This window comes from Bison bison, unplaced genomic scaffold, assembly GCF_000754665.1.
Source record: "Bison bison bison isolate TAMUID 2011002044 unplaced genomic scaffold, Bison_UMD1.0 scf7180017864341, whole genome shotgun sequence".
Lineage (NCBI taxonomy): Eukaryota > Metazoa > Chordata > Mammalia > Artiodactyla > Bovidae > Bison > Bison bison.
Window position 1 is genome coordinate 2,851,935 of NW_011494913.1, and position 21,748 is coordinate 2,873,682.

A 21,748-nucleotide genomic window follows, 5' to 3' on the forward strand; every position below is an offset into this window, starting at 1 on the left:
GGAGCCTCCTCAGTCCCAGGCTGACTGGCACAGTGGATCCCCCTACAGCACAGGGACCCAGGGGTCAGGCCAACGCTGGCTCGAGGCTCACCCTTTATCTACGTGAGAGGAGTAAATGGAAAAAGGCCAGGGGCAGAGGAACACGGCAGGAGCCACGAGACAGGGAAGGAGGCAGCGCCCCGGGCTCCTCTAAAGGGACTGGCTGGGCACCTTCCCCTCTCCACCAGCAGGGGGCGTCCTTTTCTGATCACCCCTCCTGCCCTCGCAAAGGCCCAGGAACAGGGGGCTTCTTTGGCACTTCAGAATGATCACAAGTAATTTGCCATTTTATTCATATAGAACAAAATTTACAAAGTCATTCATACAGGTTTTGTTTTTTTTTTTTTACTGACTTCGAAAATTGGGAATATTCAAAATACACTTTTACCCCACTCCATTCTGTCATTATTTACACGTATATACAAGAAAAATGAAAGAGTCTCTGTGTGTGTGTGTGCGCGCGCACGCGCGCGTGTGTGTGTGGTTTGTGTTGTAGTTTTCTGGTATTAAAAAGCTCTGCTGGTCGGGTGGGTGGATGGGCGGGCAGGAGGGCAGGCGGCGCGGTCAAATGGAGGTGCCGTGGGAGGTGTCCAAGGCCTCCGGAAGGACGCCTCCAGGCACGGGCTGGAAGGACATGGGGATGGGGGTCTTCACGGGGCTCTGGCGGAACAGCCCCCCGTTGGGCGACCTGTGTTTGCACTGCATGGAGGGCATGGTGGCCGAGCTGCTCAGTGGCAGAGGCAGGTTGCTGCTGGGCCCTGATGAGAGTGTCCGGCTGGTGCCGTGGCTGCTTTGCTCCGGCAGGAAGGTGCTGACCGAGAGCTGCGTGTTCTGGTACTCTCGCGTGGGCTCCAAGGCCTGGCTCGGAGCCAGGCCCCCCATCTCCAGGGCCGAGAGCTCAATGGACGCTGGGGAAATCTGCTTGTGAGCAATGTCTTCATCCATTAGACTATTCATGCGCCGATGGACCTGCTCCAGATTCACTTCTTTGTCCTAAGGCAGAGCACAGGAGGAGGGTCAGGCCAAGCCCTAACGGGAGCCCCAGCTGGTTTTCTACAAACTTTGGGAGGCTGGAGACCACAGCTTGCTGGGCAGTAGGGTAAAGCGGGGCCCCATTCCTCCCACCTTCCCCCAACTGCATGGCCAGCCCTCCTTATCTGGAATACCGATAGCCTAGGACACTGCTCCCAGGTAGCAAGGACCCAGCAATAAGGGCTTTGCAGCATTTGCCCCCCCAAATGCACTCTGCTCAGGACCAATCACACCCAGAGGCAACCCTTGGGAGAAGATGCTTTGAACAACTGACAGAAGCAATGGAAGAAAGGAGTCCCATGAAAATAAAAAGGTGTGGTCCTTGAGCCCCTGATATGCCCCATGGATTTGCAATTTAGTGTTTACAATGCTCAAAAGATCTGGTGTGATCATCCCCACTGAACACAAAAGGAGGCTTGGGTTCAGGAAGGTCAATGGCCTCCCTGAGCCATAAGCCCAGTGAGCAGCAGAGGCAGCATGGGAAGCCTGGAGTACACGAAATCTTCAGAGATGCTGGGGAGGGGGCCTGTCCCTGTCTGGAAGCTCATGTGGCTGGGGGCCTGGATGAGGATGGGGCATGGGACGGTGAGGAAAGGGAATTCCCCGGGATCAGCTGTCATTCCTGATATCGTGAAGGTTTGAGGCTGCCGAGATGGGTGACCCTCACAGCTGATACTCCATGTAGTGAATTGCATACCTCTTTTGCCATAAGGCGGATGGTATCAAGGAAAATATTTTGTTTGTTCAATTATTTATTGGCTTAAGAAACAGAACAAATATCACTGGTATTTTGTCTTCAATGTCAAAATAAGTCAAAGAGGCCAAACTACTTGATAGTTCCTTAAAGACAAAGACTATATATCTACTTCCTCAGTTTCTCCCCAGTGACTTGGGGTACAAAACCAGATGTCCGTGGAAGAGCCATACCAACCCCTCAATGAGGTATTAGAAGCTGCAGTCCCATTTTCAGGCAGCATTAGGGCCTATGTGTCAGGCAAGGTTAGTCCCTCCACCTATGCATCCCTGGTGTCAAACTCCAAGAGAAAGACCATGTTGAAGCTTTGCTCCAAAACAGGACATCACAGGCTGTCTAATGCCAGTCTTCATACAGCAGAGAGAGGAACCTGTCCCCTGCTGACCCTTAGGCTCGTTAGGAATAACCATGAGAGGTAAACGCCCTGAATATGATTTCAAATGAAGAAAGAAGGAGCCACACAAACACAAGGGCCAGTTCAGTGAGTCTCGGGGCTCCTCTAAGGCTGGTTCCCCAGGAAGCGGCAAGCCTGAATAACTGGCATGAGCTCCTCTCTCAGAGGGGAAGTCTAACCCCCATGAAGTCTCATCCCAGGTTTCCTCAGGCAAGGAAGCTGCCTTTGGCGTCCACTCTGTGCTCCCAATGCCCCCTGGCCTGGAGGAGGCAGGGTCACTGCTCTCTACCACCTTGTTGAGGTCATGACCAGCACATAGGGCTTGGCTTCTGGTGGGAGATCTACTATCTTCCCCAGAACAAGAAATCTGAAAACACTCGAACAACAATGAGGAGCTCATTCCAGGCCATGAAAAAGAGGATAAAGAAAGCCAACTGGTGTGAGGGTGAAGGTACTATGGTGAGGAGATTGGACTGTAGATAGAATTTACATCAGAAATCACTGACATGGTCCCATCAGCAGAGCCAGGATTCCAGCGAACTGAAGCCCCACACAGCAGAGCTCAGCTTGCTGATGCTGGCAGACCAGCTCCAAGTATGGGACACGTCTGGGTGGCAAATGGGTGGAATTGGGGGAAGGGTACTAGGGCTTTACTTAGACTAAACACGGTACATACAACGTCTTTCACGGACTCCTTCAACAGTTTGTAAAATGTTAACAAACCAAATCCAAGTTCTCTTCTTAATTAAGTTATAGCATGGTTAACCAAGCTCTGTGCTCTCTTGGTCTTTTCCCTGTGTTGTTTATATGCTTCGTTTCCATTTTTGAGTATTTGAGCAAACTCTGGGAGACAGTGAAGGACAGGAAGCCTGGCATGCTGCAGTCCGTGGAGTTGCAAAGAGTCGGACACGACCTGGCGACTGAACAACAACAAACTCTTATGTTAGACACTGGCTGTTTGACAGCCATCAAGCATCAATTCTCCCTTCCCAAGAAGACCTTACTTTACTTTGTTTTGTTTCACTTTCGGGAACTGCTTTTCCCCCACTGGATAACAGTGTGGCTGTTCCCTGTCTACCTGTAGCCAAAAGGCAGGACCATGCCCCAGGTAAGGACAAGAGAACTGCATCTGAGTTCTGAACAAAGAGATAAAGAGACAAAGAAGATGTTTGATGGTCCATGACGGCGACAGTTCAAGAAACTTTGCACTGCATGATCCCCCTTCTGGATCTTGCCTCCCAGCTCTCCAGACAAGTCTGGACTTTTGCGCGTCGCCAGGCAGGCTTCTCCAGGCTTCTCACGGCTGCTCTGAGCTCCTGATGAGCTCCTGGTCAGCGTTTTCGTGTGTCAGCCAGTGCACAGCTGTGCTGGTAAATATTTGTATCTACAGGCTATTTGCACTTCAAAATAAATGAAGGACACAAGATAAGTACCAGAAAGCCTGGAAGCTGGAGAAAGTGAAGGAGAATTTCGGTCATTTCTGAAGTTTAATAATACAAACTTCCCTTCTCCCTGCAGCCAGCAAAGCTAGAAGAATAAACAAGCTGAGTGCCTTGGCTGGCAGAGCCTTTAGCTGATGAAGGAAATTGAAGACCAAATAAGTGGTCCTGGGATCACTGGAAGAACTAGTTAGTTGTATAATCTTGCCTTTACTTCCTTTCTATGTCCTTTTCAGGGCTTTAAGAATCCTTTTGAGGATGGAAATAAGTAGTTTAAAAGTAGACTAATTTGGAGTAGGAAGTAAATGTCATGGTCCCAGCTGTATTCACTCTGGAATCTGGCCTTAGAGAAGAGCTAGTGGTGGTTTAGTCACTAAGTTGTGTCTGACTCTTGCAAACCTGTGGACTGTAGCCACCAGGCTCCTCTGTCCATGGGATTCTCCAGGCAAGAATACTGGAATGGGTTGCCATTTCCTACTTCAGGGAATCTTCCCGACCCAGGAATCGAACCCAGGGATCCTGCATTGCAGGCAGATTCTTTAGTGACTGAGCTACAAGGGAAGCCCCCCTTCTCTCTTAGAGAAGAGATCTTGGCCCTTCTTTTCATAGTCAATGGAACACTCAGACAAGACAAGTATTCAGGAGATGCTCCTCACGTTGTTGGGGTCTATAGGTAGAGAAGGGATAACTTCCTGCCAAAGAAAGCCAGAGGGAGACAGAGAGTTGAGAACAGGGGAGCCCTCTTACCTATTGCCAGGGAAGCAGAGAAAAGGAGAGCTTTGGGGGAAGACAAACCAACCAACATCTTCCAAAGAAACATTTGTGAACAAACGAGGTCTCTAAGATGAAGTCCTTTAGCAGTGAAGGACAAGGGAGAGGAGGTTTGGTGGGTAGTGTTATAAAAGACGTAGGGCACAGGCACGAGTCTAGCATAGTAATCACAGTGCTGAGGGGTCGGCCAGGTAACAGCAAAGCATCTAGACCAGCAGTCCCCAACCTGTTTAGCGCCAGGGATTGGTTTTGTGGAAGACGATTTTTCCCTGGACCAGGGCATGGGGGATGATTTTGGGATGATTCGAGTGCATTGTATTTATTGTACACATTATTTCTATTATTATTACATTGGCTCCACCTCAGATCATCAGGCGTTAGACCCTGGAGGTTGGGGCCCCTGATCTAGACCGCAGAGTGGATGTGGAGAACATCCAATTACCCTAGAGTCAGGATTTTGGAAATAAAGCACTTCAATAAGTAGTATTTTTAAATCCATATTTTTTCCTGCCTCCAATTAAGGACAAATGAAGCCGTTTCAAGGAGGCTGCAAAGCCTGCGGTGGGTCTCGTTTCCACTGAGGCTATTCATTAGCCTATAACCCCTCCACATCAAGACACAGAGAGAATGTCCACTCCGACTGAACAGACTTTCCATGCCGACCTTCCTACTCCAAATGGCAGTCAAGAAATCCATTCCCTCCACACAGGTGGGACTTCATTCTATTCAAAGTCTATTACTGTGGGTAGTGCCTGCTCAGTCACTCAGTCATGAACGACTCTTTGCAACCCCATGGACTATAGCCCACCAGGCTCCTCCCTCCTTGGGATTCCCCAAGCAAGAATACTGGAGTGGGTTGCCATTTCCTACTCCAGGGGATCTTTCTGACCCAGGGATGGAACCTGAGTCTCCTGCATCTCCTACATTGGCAGGAAGATTCTCTACTGGTGCACCCCCTAGGAAGCCCATTACTATTGGCAGACCCAACACAAAGTCACACCTGGAAGAAGAGGGTGCCATCTTGAGCTCCCTACGTTGGATGTTTAACTGGACAGGAAAATGAGTAGGCTTCCCTGGTGACTGAGACAGTAAAGAATCTACCTGCAATGTGGGAGACCCGGATTCGAGCCCTGGGTAGGGAAGATATCCTGGAGAAGGAACTGGCAACCCACTCCAGTATCCTTGTCAGGAGAATCCCATGGACAGAGGAGTCTGGTGGGCTACAGTCTACCAAAGAGTCAGACAAGACTGAGAGACTAACACACACAAGGCAAATACCTCCCTGGAAAACACATATGGCCCATTTCTGAGTCTCCCAATATGTTCCATCAGGCATCTGGTTAGGAGGCCAGAGGGGAAGTGCAGACAACGGGAGAAAACCACCTTCTTTGGAAACTCTGAAAACACTGTCTTCTTGGACCAGATTGAGCCCACATGAAGTCATTTCTGGTGCCCTCCTGGCCAAGGAAACAGGAGGCAGACATAATCTGCCTGCTCAAGGAAAGAGGCAGGAGTGATTTGAATAATTATCTATATTTTACACAAAATGGGGCATTCTATTATGTTATGCAAATTCAAATAATGGACTTTTTTATGTGCACTACATCAGTTTACATCCTCATTATCTCAAGGTTTCGGTGTTCAACCAGGTAATGACAGCTGTGGAAAGAGACTCAGAAGCTTGCTGCTGCATTCATTAATTTACTGTAGGTAACTGACCTAGTCAAACAGCCCTGAATAGGACATAAAATTCACTGATGGCATTTATTCATGAATCCTGCTGAATTCCAGCTCTGTGTTGGAATTAAATATGATAGCTCATGCACCAGCAGAGGTTACTGGAGACCCTCTCGCAGGCATTGTCTTGAAGAGACAGAAAGTTCTGTAATTGAGCCGCTGTTCACCAATGTGGAAATAAAACATTGTACTGGAAAACGGTAATTAACCAAACTATCATCTATGTAACAGCAGGTTACACGTGGGACTCATTAGAACCGACTTTATTTGGAGTCCAACGGCTCCTACTTTAAGTTAGGCAGGAACAAAATGGGATTAGGGACTTCCCACGTGACAAGGATGGTTGTAGGAGGTGATCTCCTGTTACCGCAGACCAACCAGGTGGTAAATAAGACTCAACGGACTGGGAGACACACATCATTGTGATCTTCTTAAGTATTGCTCCAAAGAATTGCTCAAGCCTAAAGGACTGGCTGGAAGTTTGAGAGTAATGATTGGGTAAAAGCAACGAAGCTGGACTTTGAGTCAGTGAAGTGGCCGCAGGGTATGATGGGCAGTCCCTAACTTTTTTGGCACCAGGGCCCGGTTTCATGAAAGACAATTTTTCCATGGATCTGCAGGGAAGCGTTTCAGGATGATTCAAGCTTGTTACATGTATTGTGTACTTTATTTCTATTATTATTACCTTAGCTCCACCTCAGAACATCAGGCATCAGATCCCAGAGGTTGGGGACCCCTGTTTCAGAATGTGGTAGGAAAGAATTCTGGTGAGCTTAATTGCAGATTTTGTAGAGGAGGACCGTGAAAGGAGGGAGTCAATAGACACCTCCCATCATATGTAGTAGCAGCAGGTACACATGGCGTGAAGGGACTTACCGAGGATACACAATTCTGTGATAAATGGAGCACCAGGATGACAGCCACGTGTGCCTGGTTTCAAACCTTGAGTTGTTTTCTGCTCAACTTCCCCTTGGCATGACAGTGTAAAGCAGTAGTTTTCCTCCTTGGCAGGCTATCAGAAGCACATGGGCAGCTTCTAGAAATTACAGTTGTCCTCAACTGCCTGATACAACCCTTTGGAGAATGGAGCCCAGGTATCTGTATTTCTAAAAAGCTCCAGGATGGATCACCTCTGATGTGCAGCCAGAACGGAAAGCCATTGATCCAGGTGCAATTACTCTACAGCAGTTTAACATTAATAACGTTTTCTTTATGGGATCCCAGACTGGTTCACTCGTTCAGTAAACACTTTGGAGCTCCTACTACCAGAGGAGCTAATGTTCCTCGTGAAGCATCCATCTCGGCCCCTGGCACATAGAAAGTGCTCGATATTTTATATTCATGACCCTTAATGAGAGGTCTCGCTGTTCCAGAGACTGAGCAAAGTGATGGGAATACAGAGGTGGATAGTGCCAACAGACTTAAAGCAGAGACAGGCAGGTAAACCATCAGTTGTAATTTCGAGTCACACCCAACATGAGTGTATACACAGAATGGTAAGGAGGCCCATGGCGACGGGCAAGGGGAGGTTTTACAGAGGCGAGTGATGTGTGAGTTGGTTCTGATATACATACTGGTGTATGATAAGTGTTCAGTGACCTCTTACTAAAAGGCGCACACGCTCACTTTCTTACCCTCATGCTAAGAGATCCGATAGTAGCAGTGTAGCCATTGGGCCAGGCTCAACAGTCAGAAGCTCTGAACCCTTCTGGATTGGGGCTAAACCTAATCCCTCTGGGGTTCAGAGGATGTAAATACCTAGCTAGGAGCCAGGATTCTGGCTTAGGAAGAGTTCTCAATTACACCCTTCATCCCTAAGCCATCTGGAAAAGCCAGGTAGGAACCCCTGTTCCTGCACACTCCTGATGCCAGGCCCAGAGGCGGACACACAATCCCTATTCCAGTTCTGCCCCTACTACTTCTGAGTCCTGTTTCTCCAGGGACATGGACGCCCTCCTTAAATGTTGTGGAAGAGAATCAAAAGAGTGAAGAAGATAACATGGGAACCTGAGACTCATGTGGGGGCCTTGGGGGAAAAAAAAAAGACCCAGGTTCAGCTTTGAATCCATGGAGTGGGACCTGGGGGTCTATATTTCTAATAGTGCCACAGAGGCGGATCCCAAGTCTGGTTTGGCAAGGCTTCTTGCCTTGCCAACAGAGATGGCAACAACAGAGATGGCAGCCTTCAGACCAATGGCCCACAAGGAACTGAATCCTGTCCACAGCCATGTGAGTGAGCTTGGAAGTGGATCTGGCCCCAGTAGAGCCTTCCGAGGAGACCCCAGCCCTGCTCAACAACTTGGTTACATCAAGCGAGAGACCTTGAGACAGAAGACCCAGCTAAACTCCACTTGGGCTCCTGACCCACAGAAACTCTGAACTAAGTATTTCATGTTTTAATCCAATAAAAAGAAAAAGATAACATGTACTTTTCCTGGCATAGAGAAGGTATCCTAAGATGTGACTCCTCTTCCTCACAGCCCTTTCTGCCTATCACAGGGTCCTTGAGAGGGAGCAACCATTTGGGCACCATCCACCAAGCACATTCCCAAGGGTCAGATGCTGATTAAGGAAATTTAAACATCATCCCTCATTGAGCCTCAGAGCAACACTGTGAGGCTGGCATAAAGGAAGAGGGCAAAGATACAGGAGAGGAAGTCTCTACATGCAGTTGAAGAAGCATTCGAGGATGGAGGTGGGGAAAGGTGTTCATTTGAGGCGAATGTCCCCAGCAACGAATCTCCCCCGGAGAGCAGGAGCACACTGTGGGAGTTTGCAGATAAAAGCCAGCCCGCTGGCCAGGATAGAGGAACCTGGCTGCTGCTCCACTCCTACTGCCTGGCCCCTGCCCTGCCTCTGTCAGCCCCTGTCTGCAGTGGAAGCAGGGCCTGGGGGAGAGCAGACGCGGCCGGAAGCAACAAGAATTCCAAGCTCCCAGCCCAGTGACAGACGATTCATTCCCCCACTTCTCATGTCATCTCTCATTTGTGCAGTTCTCATCTTTATTTCATGAATATTTTATTCTCAGAGCAACAGCTCCACTTCCCCCATAAATCTACAGGGTGGCTCTTTACTGCATCTGCGGAGTGGGGTGCACTCACCTGCGCTGGATAACTACATAATTGTCTGATTCCTTGGAAAAAAATATGACCTCAAATCCACATGAATATTAAGAGGCTGAACGTACATTACTACTCTTCTCCAAGTAGGTGTCTAAACTCTGAAGACGTCGCGGCATAAGCTGTTAAATACGACCAGGACTCCACCCAAAGACAGGTTTCTGGCTTTTAAGAAATATGGCCAATGGCCCAAAATGAAGCATTCTAAGCTCAAGCAGACACTCTCACCTAATTGCAAATGCTGCTCCATAAAATACAGGCAACCAGTAACACAAAGTAGTTCTGGATTAAATACCATCATTATTTGTCAAAGGTTTTAAATATATGCCTCTAAAATCCATTGTCTCAACCCCTTTCCTGGTTCCTGTTGCCTGTGATGAGCTATAAAACCTTTGGCCTGGCATCTAGTCCTTTAGAGCAAGTCTCTGCTTTCCACTCTAGCCTCCTCTACTTGAATTTCCTTGCTGATGCCTCAGAGCTCCGGAAGGTATGAAGACTCTGTCTACCCCACGCTGGTCACCCTACCCCAAAGGCAACATCTCCTCTTCAGCTTGAGGATCAGTACTGATCCGTCATCACTCAATTCTAACAACCCCAAGCCCCAGGAACTCTTCACTAACCAGCATCACTACCCTCTGTAACTCTACCATGTCCCATCTGGGCTGGGTGCCCCCGAGCCCTGGATGGAACCTGTAGTTCATTCCAGGATGGCCCTGATCAATGGACAATGGAAACCACTTGGCTGACCTCTGCCACATCTGCCCACATGAAGGTAAGCCCCCTAAGGACAAAGACTGTGTCCTTATAGGCATACTTGTTAAAGGAAGAAGGAGAGAGGAAGGCAGAAATTTCATTTGAAAACCAGAAACTCAGAAAACTGGAACATTCCCTCCTTTTACCATGTAACACCCAAATGGGCTGGAGGAAAGGCAGCTGTGTTTTATTCAACCTGCGTCTGCATCGACTCTCTTTCCTATCTGGAGCAGGCTAGCATCCCTGGGCAGAAAGTTTCACGTTTTCTAAGCGCTGCATCCTCTTGGGTCTGAGATCCTGGGCTTGTGTAGAAGCCAGACAGGAAGACGGGATACTTTTCAGACAAGAAAGGAGCCGTTCCTCTCAGCTAGCTCATCTCATGCTTTCTCTGGTCTTCCTCTCCTTTCACCTCTGCCTTCTATGTCTCTCAAGTAATCCCCCACCTGCCTCCCCACCCTGACCCCCCGTCACCTCTCTCTCACACTGACAATTCATCTGGGCTGTCCAGGCTGGACCTGGCACTAGATACTGAACCAGGGGATGAGAAGAGACATGACTGGAAGCAGACAAAATTGCCTCTCACAGAACCTGCTCGCAAGGGACATTCTGGAGGAGTGGGCCTGTGTCTTCTGGGCTCCACACTGCCTGTGACGTCCTAGCACGGTGCCTCCGTGACAGCGCGTTGCTCAGCCAGCCGGAAAACCTGTCCTCCCCCCCTAACCAAAGGGACGTTTGCTATAAACTTCACTGAAAAATTTCCAGTAGCAAAAGAAGCTCAGGACAGAATCATTAACTGTTCCTTTCAGTGGGCCTTCCTCAAATATTTCCTCAAAATATTTCCTTCCTTCTCTCTTATGGCCCAAGAGTGACAGGAGAGCCCTGCGTCTGTGGGAAACTCTAGCCTTTATTCCTTCACATGGAGGTTTACAGGTGATGTGAGAGAACGATGGATGTCCTCAGAACAGTTCAGACATGCTGAATCAAACAGCAAGCTCTTTCCAGGAAAATCTAAGCATGACAGCAAAGAGCTCACTGCCTGCTATGAAGGGTGGGTCTGCCCTCACTCCCAGCCATGCCAGGGACTCTGTTACAGACTGAGGTATGGGCCCATGACCAGTCAGCCTTTCTAGGCTGCAGAAGGGTGTCCATGGTGATGCTGCCTCTTTGAACGTGATGCTGGTTACTTCAATGCTCCTTGTTTGAAATTTACACCTGCTTGTGTCAATATCATTTGTAAGCGAAGCTGTGATTCAAGAAGTAGCTGAGATGTATGTAATCAGGTAAGGACAGTGCTACACTGGAGTGGCTGGGCTTGTGCCACCGTGCCTGGGCATAGTTTCCGCCAGGAGAGCATCATTACCAAATGATTCACCTTGCCACCCTTCCTTAGGGGCATCGGTTCCAAGAGAACTTCCATGAGGACTTTATACTCCACCCTCCCCACCCCTGCCACCCCAAACCCCAAAAATATTGAGCTTGAAAACCAGCAAAACCCCAAAAGAAGGAAGTGTGGAGGGCAGAATCAGCTGTGGCTGGCACACACAGGGAAGGAAATGTGCCCAGAAGCTGGAATCAGAACAAAGCCACAGTGGGCCCTGTGCTGGGTGTCCCTGGAGGGACAGAGGCAGGGCTGGGCCCTGCAAGGAGGAAGAGAGGAAGAAGGGATGATGAGGGGATGGGAGCCGATCCCCCTTCAACATGCTGGGAGAGCAGGGCTCGTGGCCCTGGGTGAACAAGGAGAACCAGGAAGGAATGCAGTTTCCTCTCTTACCCTACAGCTGGTCTCTCCAGGTCAGGGTGGAGGCACATGGGCGGGGCAGGGTGGGGAAGGGCTCTCTGGCGCTGCTCATGCTGTACCCGCTCTATAGATAGATACACGACTTTAGTGGCTATGCCTGCTGCCTTGGCATTTTGTTCAAGCATGAAAACACCCCCTTCATTTGTTCTGTGGCTTTCAGTACAAAATAAAACAATGTCACCATTCCCCAGTATAAAACACTGCTGTGTGCAGACAAGTGGTTTGGGCAAATACTATCTGGAAGAGAACCACCCGCCAAGTCACCCAGGGGAACTTTCCTGCCTCTAGGCTGCAGAAAGGAGAAGCAGGGCCCAGGAAACGGACCTCTTTGGGAGTCTCCTGGTGGCACCGGTTGCTGTTCCACCACAACTCCAGGGCAGCCACCAGGCAGGCGAGGAGGAGGCCAATGGCCAAGATGCAGAAGACTCCAGCGAAGCTGTGCAGCTTGAGGGACTTGCCATCCGCCTGGGCGCTGGCGTGGCTGGTGAGGTCGCAGCGGCCCGTGTGCGGCCACCACTTCTGCTTGAGCACATCCAGGTCTCCAGTGTCCTGAAGCTCCAGGATCCTGCAAGATACACCCCATGTGAGCCACAGCGCTGGCCTCATCCACACAAGCTTGGCGCCCTGGTCCCTTCCCCACCATGCCGGCCCCTCCACAGACAACGCTGCACCATCAGAGTGGCTCTCTGTCTCGGCTTTTCACTTTCCGATTCATTCTCCACTCTATTGTCAAAGCACCATTCTCAAAGCACTTAGCAGATTTCATCATTCTCCTCCTCAGAGCTCTCATGTCCTCTCCCACCCTGTCCCACTGTCCATGGACCGAGTCCAATAGCAAACCATGTAAGGATCCTTCACGTGGGAGCCTGGGGCAAACTCTGAGGATAAAATCAGTAAATTACAGAAATGGATGATGCAAACACTCAGACTGTGGACCTGCTAAAAGGCTCTCTTTCAAATGTCACTTCACTACATCCTAAGTCTCTCCTACTAGAATCCAACAAACCGTTCATTTATTCACTCATTTGATTTGAGGAGCATCTGGTTTGTGCCAAGTACAACATTCAACGCTGCTGAGAGCACAGTCTAGACACACCTACTTGGACACTGAAATAATTAGATGAGTCAGTGTAGAGACAGAAGCTGTGATCAATACAACAAAATTAAAGTAGAGATGTGAAGAAAGGGTGCAACGGGATGGCCTGGACTGGGGGGTGTGGCGAGACCTCATCAAGGAGCCAACAGTTCACATGAGTTTCGCATACCTATGTGCCAGGAAATCTCCTAAGTGCTTGACAAACTGTTTAATTCTCATGCCAGCCCTTTGAGAAGGCTACTTCCATGTCCCCATTATTACAGAGGGGAAAATGAAGGCATAGAAAAGTGAAGTCTGGTGCCATGGTGGCCCGCAGCCCCGTCCGTCCAGTGTTGACATGAGCCGCCTTTCACTGAGAACGCAGTATGGACTGACCATTTTATATTGTTTAAATCCTCACAACAGCCTGAAAATCAGTTTCTAGGTTTACAGATGGGAGACCTGAGGCTCAGAACCTAGATAACTTGCCCCCAGTTGCAATTAGCAAGGGGTAAAGCTGCTGCTCAGAGCTGGATCTCACTGACCCAGGGGGCCATGCTGTTTCCAGAATGCCAGGCTGCTAAATGCAGTCAGCCTGCTCTCCTCTCCAAGAGTCAGTTCCAGCCTAGGGCATGCGAGACTGACCAGAGAGGGGCTGTAGGGCTGGTTTCCTGCTCCTCCATTCACTAACTGAGATGTTAGGCAGGCAGCTTCACTCTGCTGATGCTTCCCTTCTTCCTGCTCTTTATAATCGTATGCATTTTTATGCCCAATATTATTCCAGGAAGAATGTAAAGCAATGTATAGGAAAACAAAGAATAAAAAAAGAAAAAAGCAGATTCAAAGGAAAATTTAAATACATAAGCAATAGAGGAAAGACAAAACAAGCCATGGGCACAGAATGCCTCCTGGAACAAGGCTAAACTAATGCACACCATAATAATCTCTACTGCCTGTGAGTAAACCAGAGCGATAATAGCCACTTCCTGAAGCCAGTCCTTCTATTTTCCAGACAGATATAATTGCAGGTGCTTTCCTGTAGTCAATAGCCGTGGAGCCTGCTACACAGTAGGTGCTCTATAAATGGCTATTAAGTTGCTAAACATTTGCTGAATGCCTACTCTGCACGCCATGGTCCACAAAAGGGCTACAGCATTCAACCCCAGTCTCATACACACACACACACACACACACACACACACACACGCTGTAGCCTAAAGACCCAGTCCTCTACCAAAGCAAGGCAACACACATTGGTATTCAGGAAAATATCTTAGTCCTTGGGACTCAGGGAAGGAAGGCTACAGAAATTCCAGAGAAGCCCGGGATCTGCTATTTCCACAGGACCCTTTTTCTGTCAATGGCATGGAGTATTCTTTGTTTTCTGAACCTGCCATCTTCCTCCTCTCAGGCATGCCCCACAGAGGGGCGGCTCACCATTCTGCCTGAATCATATAATGGGGCCTCTTAAAGAATCACTGGCAGCAGTAAGTCGGAAACCTGAAGTCCTGAGTGTTTCCCCCAGGTACAAACCCATCTCCCCAGGTGAGGGAAGTGGGGGAGGTTTGCAGCCCAGGAAGGACAATACTTCAGGGGGCCAGCACAGTCCGCTGGGGACATTTACTTACAGTCACAGAGCACGTGGCCTTCTGATGAAAGCAGGGAGTAACGAATCACTTCCTGCTGAAATATCACAGGAACTGGACTAGCCACTGCTGTTCATGTCCACTGAACGATCTAGCTGAGAACCAAGCTTTCTCCTCTCCGGCGTGTCAGTGTTCACTTCAGTAGACTTTCAAGGGATCTCTGAGCAGTTTGAGTGCATGGGGACTGTAAGCCCTCTGTAGTGGGGACCCTGCACTTCTGTGAGCACTATCTTGGGGCACATTAGCTGTCTTGGTGGTGCTGATGCTGTGGTGCTGGTCCCACAAGTCCCCTTACCATCTGCTTCAGAGAGGTGATCACAGGTAGATGGCCTGGGGAATTCCCTGACCAGCCCCTCTCAGAAAACCAAATAGGGTAAACCTCAAGAACGCCATTGTCTTATACATCTTGGAGCAAAGCCATCCTTTCTTTGTGCCTTAATCCAAGCAATTGACGAACCACTCCTCCTCCTTCTCTCATATGTCACCCTTCTCTGCTCTGGGGAGCAAGGGAGGCAGAGGATACACATTTGATTAAGTTCTAGAGAAAACCCGCAAGCCTCATTGAACTTAGTTCTACCCCTTTTCCCAGTTTTGCAAACAAGCCACTGGACGAATGAGTTGCAGGCGCTCCTCCTCGGCTTTTCCCTGAAGGGGTTTAGGCTTGGGTGCTCATGGTCAGAAGAGCCCGGTCGACATCTAGGAGGTAGGAGGAGGTAGTAAGTCTCAGAGATCTGACAGCACAAGGGCACAGAACTGGGGCTTGGAAGACCTGCTTTCTCCTCTCAGCTTTGCCAGTAGCTGCCTGAGCCGCCCTCAGCACACGTTACCTCTCTGAGCTTCAGGATGTTAAATGAGTGGTCTTTAGCAACTCTGGCCCCTCCAAGTGGACGCTCTTCCAATTCTGGAAAGCATGTGCTCACCAGGCAAGAGGGGGCTGCCCCTAAACCCCAGTGCCCCCTGGCCTTTTCATCTGGATGCTTTAGCCACAGTCTGGATTTTGGTAGATCAAGGCACAGCTCTTGTTCTGCTCCCTCACTGGCCAGGATATCACCCCACACACATACATGAGTGGTGGGCTTAGACATCCCTGGGGACATGAGCCCCTGTTAGCAGGCTGGCTCCTTGGAAAAGGCCACCAAGCTCACCCATGCTCTTCACCTACACCCTCTCGGTGGGGCCAGGTAACCTGATCAAAGACTAAGGAAAGTTCCTACGGGGGAGCGAGAAATGGATGACAAGACACTATCTTCCTCAAGGAGGCTGGCCAGGTGTCCAGACCGAGCACTTGGAAACTTGATCACGCCCAAGAACCCAGAGAAGATTAAGCTCAAGGGATGGACTTGCACCGGAAAAATCTAAAGAGGAAGTAAAGAGGCCAATGCAAACTAGATCTGCATAGTCATTGCCGGTGGATGAGGTCTACGGGTCTTTGCTTAGTCCAGAACACTCCTGTCTACAGTGTCGTTCCCCCTGTTGCTGTTAAGTCACTTCAGTCGTGTCTGACTCTGCGTGACCCCATAGAGGTCAGCCCCACCAGGCTCTCCTGCCCCTGGGATTCTCCAGGCAAGAACACTGGAGTGGGTTGCCATTTCCTTCTCCAACGCATGAAAGTGAAAAGTGAAAGTGAAGTCGCTCAGTCGTGTCGGTCTCCTAGCGACCCCATGGACTGCAGCCCACCAGGCTCCTCCGTCCATGGGATTTTCCAGGCAAGAGCACTGGAGTGGGGCGCCATTGTTGTTCCCCCACCTCTCCCAATATGTCCACCATTGCTAGTGTTAATTACCAGGAAGCTGATCTGGACAGGATGGGGAGGAGGCAGGCAAGTGAGGGCCAGGTCCCTCTCCTGCCACAGCAGGTAGCACCTGCTCCTTCAGGCCCTGTGCAGGTGAATATGGAGTCAATTTGCTTCTCTGGCCCCACTTGTGTTCACATTTCTACACCAACCTGTCCCATTTAACATTTATCTTAAGAAGTTATCACTGTGACCTTGCCAGATCCAATTAATCTTTCATTTAATTTTAAATTACTAGCTATCTCCAGCTAACTCCTATTCAACCTTCAGGCCTCAGGTGCCACCTCCTCCGGGAAGTCCTCCCTGGTCTTCTGGGTCTGGTCAGATGCCCTCCTCTACCCTCCTCCACCCCCAGAATATCCTGTCTCACTGACTGCCCTGTTCAAGCATCACCTGCTTACATCTCAGCTCCCACTAAGACTATGCAGCTTCATGGGAAGGCAACATACACTTCCTCTTTTTACTCTAGGACCTGGCCCAGGATGATGTGGGAATGTGGTGTGGGGAGGAGCATGCGTTGGTGCACAGTCGGCGCTGAAGAAAACGTGGTGAACCACCAAGTTTGTGTTGGCTCTCATGCCCTGAACGAAGGTTAAACCCCACCCCGGCACAGGTGCTGTCGGCCTCTCCTCATTGACCACACCTACCTCTGCGAGAAGAGATCCCTGTAGGGGCTGCCGTGCTGCAGGGCGATGCCATAGCCCTTGCTGCTCACACTGTTGGCAATGACGGTCACAGAGCAGTCATCATCCGTCAGCGCTGCATACTCCACCACGGCCACATCCCACAGAAAGGCATAGTTCCCCTTCTTTGCCTGAAAGAGCAAAATCACCTTGCGGTTAAGCAGACCTGGCCTCCCGTAATAGTTTTGAGCAGCGAAAAATCTCAATGGCTGGATTTGGGGACCCTCCTGAATGGTCCTCCTGCCCAATCAGCTGGCACAGCAAACTCTCCTATTTTCGGATCTGCAGAGTCCACCCCTGGTTGATGCCACTTACTGCAATTGGACATAGAAGGATGGGATGCTATCTCTGCACATCTCCAGAAAGACGTGGGTAAGGTGAGCTATACGTGGGCTCTAAGCTAGCCCCTGGTTGCAGCGGCGTGTACCTGTTTCTCAGATTAGCAAGCTCACCTTGGAGACTGCAGAAAGTCTGACCCCAGGGAACTGAAATTTCTTGATCAGCGATTTAGAGGGCTGCACAATAGTATTCATTTAATTTCCACTTAGAACTTGACTGAACCCTGCTTTAGGAGAAGAAGGGAGACAGCCCTAGGATCAGTGTCCCTGAGTAGCTGCAACTTGGTATCTAAGTCACAGACTTCCTCTGCCTGGGGAGGAATCCATTAAGGATAGGGTCTTGATTGTTATGGCGCCACAAGAGTGTACACACACACACACACACACACCCCTGTAGGTTCGCATTCACACACAAGAACAGAGTTCTGGTGTCAGTATCTCTATACCCACACAACAATGGCAGATTATTCCATCAGGAACTTGCCTTCGGCCACAGCTCAAGCCCTTTTCCATCACACCCATCCATAGCAGACTTTAAATTCTATGCAAGTGTGCTAAATTGCTTCAGTCGTGTCAACTCTTTGCGACCTATGGACTGTAACCTGCCAGGTTCCTCTGTCCATGGGATTCTCCAGGCAAGAATACTGAGTGGGTTGCCATGCCCTTCTCCAGGGGATCTTCCTGACCTTGGGATGGAACCCTTGTCTCTTATGTCTCCTGAACTGGCAGGTTTGTTCTTCACCACTAGCACCACCCCCTGACCCATAATCCTGACTTGGCCTGGAGTTTAGGCCCTCATAAGGAATGTGAGCTGCTTGCTTTTTGGAAGAATATAGACACTGTCACTTGGCCAGCTTAAAACAGAGCATCAGGTTCTTAGTGAAGGAAAGAGCCTGGTTTCAATTCTCTAGTGAACAGACAGACACCTTGAGCCCTCTTCTTTCCTACTCCAGCTCATACTAGATGCTAGAAGATCCCAGTCTGGGGTGCTGACGGGGCTGAAACATCGCAGGTCAAGCTGGGAAGCCACAAGCCTCGTGACACTGTCAGGGGTACTATTCCACTTTCCTGCTTTTGTTCAACTGAGTCTTCCTGTCCACTGAGATTTTCCAGAGAATGCCATAGCTGCTTTAGATGAAGTCTGTCTAAATTTTGCTTCTTTGGGGGCCCTAAGTGCCCATGGGCCATGGGGCATGCGTGCTCATCTGTGTCTGACTCTCTGTGACCTCATGGACTATAGCCCACCAGGCTTCTCTGTGCATGGAATTCTCCAAGCAAGAATACTGGAGTGCATTGCCATTTCCTTCTCCAGGGGATCTTCCTGACCCAGGGATTGAACCCACATCTCTTAAATCTCCTGCACTGGCAAGTGGGTTCTTTATCAGTGGGGCCACCAGGGATGATGGCTTATCTCCTCTTCAGGAATTTTCCATCTGAAGGATTTGTGGACAGAGTGTGGTGGCCTCCCTCTGCCAGGAATAGCCATTCACACAATTGTGCCTGACGACCTTGTAAGAAATGACACACACCACGCCACCCATTGATGTTCACCTCAGGGAACAATCCAAATATTACCTCAGAGCCTCTTTCCTTGGCCAAGTCAATTTCAGGAGTCCCTAAAGGGCGTTGACCCAGGTTGCAAAATTACACTCATCTCTCTCCTTCCACATGGGAAGATAACAGTCTTTGAAATTTTTTCCTGCTGGCAAACATGTTTTCTCATGAAAAGATATACATTTTCCACCTCTTAGTAACCGAGTTTCTTGACAAAATGTTGACTTATGACCTAATATTTGGCTTCCACCCAACTCTGGAGCATTTCATAACCCATGTTCACAATTCAGCATGACAATCAGACATTGTTATTTGCACGCTTTCAGAAGGGCATGTCATGCTGAAGGAAGAATTAAGATCAAGTTCGATTCTGTGTTTCAAGTGATGTCCCAAGAAGAAGAAAGAAATAAGCTGGCCCAGCTCGAGTGGAAACTGACTCTGACAAAAGCCTGTTATGGCCATTTTAATGGGCCACTTGGACCCGTCAAGCCACGTGCATCTGTGGTTCCAGTTTGTTCTAAGAGACAGATGAGCACAGATGCCTGAAGGAAGCTGCATCTACGGTCCTGCTGCCTAAGCTGAGAATGCAGAAACATACGGGAGGGATGCTGACAATGTCTCAGCTACAAATCCCTGCTAACCGGGAAGGCAGTCAGGGCAAGAAAATAGAAGTCCTCCGTCTTGAGTTTCCAAATGACCACAAACACTCACTCTCCCTGTTTGGAAACAGGGCTTACGTTTATTACCATATAACTTCTTCGAGAAGCATGTGGCTAGTCCCTAATCTATAGGATGATGCCAGAACAGGGAGGACCTGGGGAGCCTTAGCTGCCACACCTTATACGTGGGCCAACTCAGATGCTACAGTTGTAAAGGGACTCCATCCTTAGAAAATACTCTTCATCTCCAACATCCCTTCCTCAGCATCCCAGAGCTTCCTGGATCCTCCTGTCCTAGCCCCAGTCTCATGCTGTGTAAAAGGCACCACCAAAACCTTCCCTGAGCTTCCCAAGTCCATCAGTTTCCAGGACAACTTCCCGGACCTTGCTGACAGCTCCCCAAGCTTCCAGGTGTGTCACAGCCCCTGTATGAGACAGAAGTCTTCTTGGGCAGCACCATACCCTCAGGATCATTTTGAACACCAGCTATAAGAAGCCCCAAACATGACATCCATCATGGCTATATCCCCTGTATATAAACCCTCTTCTTGCTCCATGCAGAATGAATGCCCCACAACCTCCCTAAGACTCTTCCTTTGGGATCAGAATCTGTTTTCCAGGTGGCCCTTAGTAACTATGTATCCATCTTTTTACTCTGTGCTGCTTATCCAAAATGTCTAGCTTCTCCATATGTGGGGTCCGTCAAATATATCAAAAATCTGCTTCCGAGAGACCCAAGAGTTTCCTCGTTTTCTCTCCCCTCCTACTGCAGGCTCATCTTCTGCTTTTCTTGAGTCTGAGCATCTCTACTCATTCTACTCATGGTTCCCTCCTCTGCAGCTCAGCCCCTTATCTCACCGCTGCTACCACTGTGAAGGCATTTCTACCGCTCCCCCTCCACCCTGCATCCTCCTTCTCCTCAACTCCATGCCAGAGACCTCTCACACTGTGGCATATTTGTTGTTTCCTATTTATATTAGCTACTTCTTTCTGTTGCGGATTTCCCTCCAGTCTCTTGGGGAGACAGAGTATTAGCAGGAATCTAGTCTCTTCTCAACTGTGTGCCACTGGCTGTTCCTCACAGAGAAAGAAAAGGGTGAGCCAGACACCTTCCTGCAGGAGCCTGGGAGTGCCTTGGTTACATGGAGCAACACTCCTACAGGTGGCTCTTTCGCCACTTCCTGTTCATACAAACTCATCCTTTCTTGCGTCTCCAGGCCCTGTCCTTCCCCTACTTCCCAGGCGGCTGTGGGGAGTTAACCGGAATGTTATCTGAGATTAGGAGTAATAGGCAATGCTGTTGCTCAGTTGCTAAGACGTGTCCAGCTCTGTGTGACCCTGTGGACTGCACAACACCCGACTTCCGTGTGCCTCACTGTCACCTGGAGTTTGCTCAATAGGCGGTGAGCTCCTCACAAATAGATTATTGACATTCATCTTTAAAGCTTGGGAAAGATGAAAGCGGTACCATAGATTTGTATTTTGCATTAAAACCAAACAGAAACAAATACTAGATGTCACACCTTTAATGAGCTAGATTACCTCTGGCTGGCCTATTTAAAATATTAAGTGCATTCCTCATTTCTAATCACTGACTGACCGTTTTGTATGCATGTTAAAGGTAATATGCCAGTAGATGGGCAGGAATGTTACATAATGGAGTGGGATTAGTGAGGATTCTTAGGACAAGTTGATGGAAATATTTTCTTTAATCTTGTGACACAATCTACACTGTAACACACTGCATGTCACACACACACACACACAGAGACCCGATTCTGTCTCCACTGTCCTGTGTGCTCCCAGGGGCACCTCTGCGTGTCCACAGAACACAGAGGCCTGCCAGAGCTCTCCAGTTCCTAGGGTCACCGGCTCCCTGACACAACCCAAACAACCTGGGAAAGTCTCCCTTTTATTCCTGGCCTGCATCTAGACATTTGGCTTCATTTCACTCTTTTCTTTCCCTACAAGAAACAGGAAAGGCATTTGGCTCACACATACAAGAACAGATGTGAGGACTCTGGGGAAAAGAGGAGAGAACAGCTTTGACACTGGAGAAAGTCAAGGGCATCTGGGCATTCATTCCCAGGATGCCAGGACAGCAGCAGGTACACAGACCGCCCCTAGTTTGTCTCTCGGGAAGCATCTTAGCAAACAGGATCCAA

General features: G+C 49.2%; 1 protein-coding gene across 1 annotated transcript in view; it reads right to left on the bottom strand.

Annotated features, from left to right (window-relative positions):
• Window positions 1-603: 603 nt before the first annotated feature.
• GRID1 (glutamate receptor, ionotropic, delta 1) overlaps window positions 604-21,748 on the bottom strand; it is a 686,979-nt gene continuing 665,834 nt past the window's right edge. Inside the window, exons 14-16 of the mRNA XM_010854508.1 lie at window positions 16,997-17,163; window positions 12,161-12,401; window positions 604-1,032 (exon numbers count right to left, since the gene is read on the bottom strand). Coding sequence (XP_010852810.1) covers window positions 604-1,032; window positions 12,161-12,401; window positions 16,997-17,163 — 837 coding nt within the window. The remainder of the gene's footprint in view (window positions 1,033-12,160; window positions 12,402-16,996; window positions 17,164-21,748) is intronic.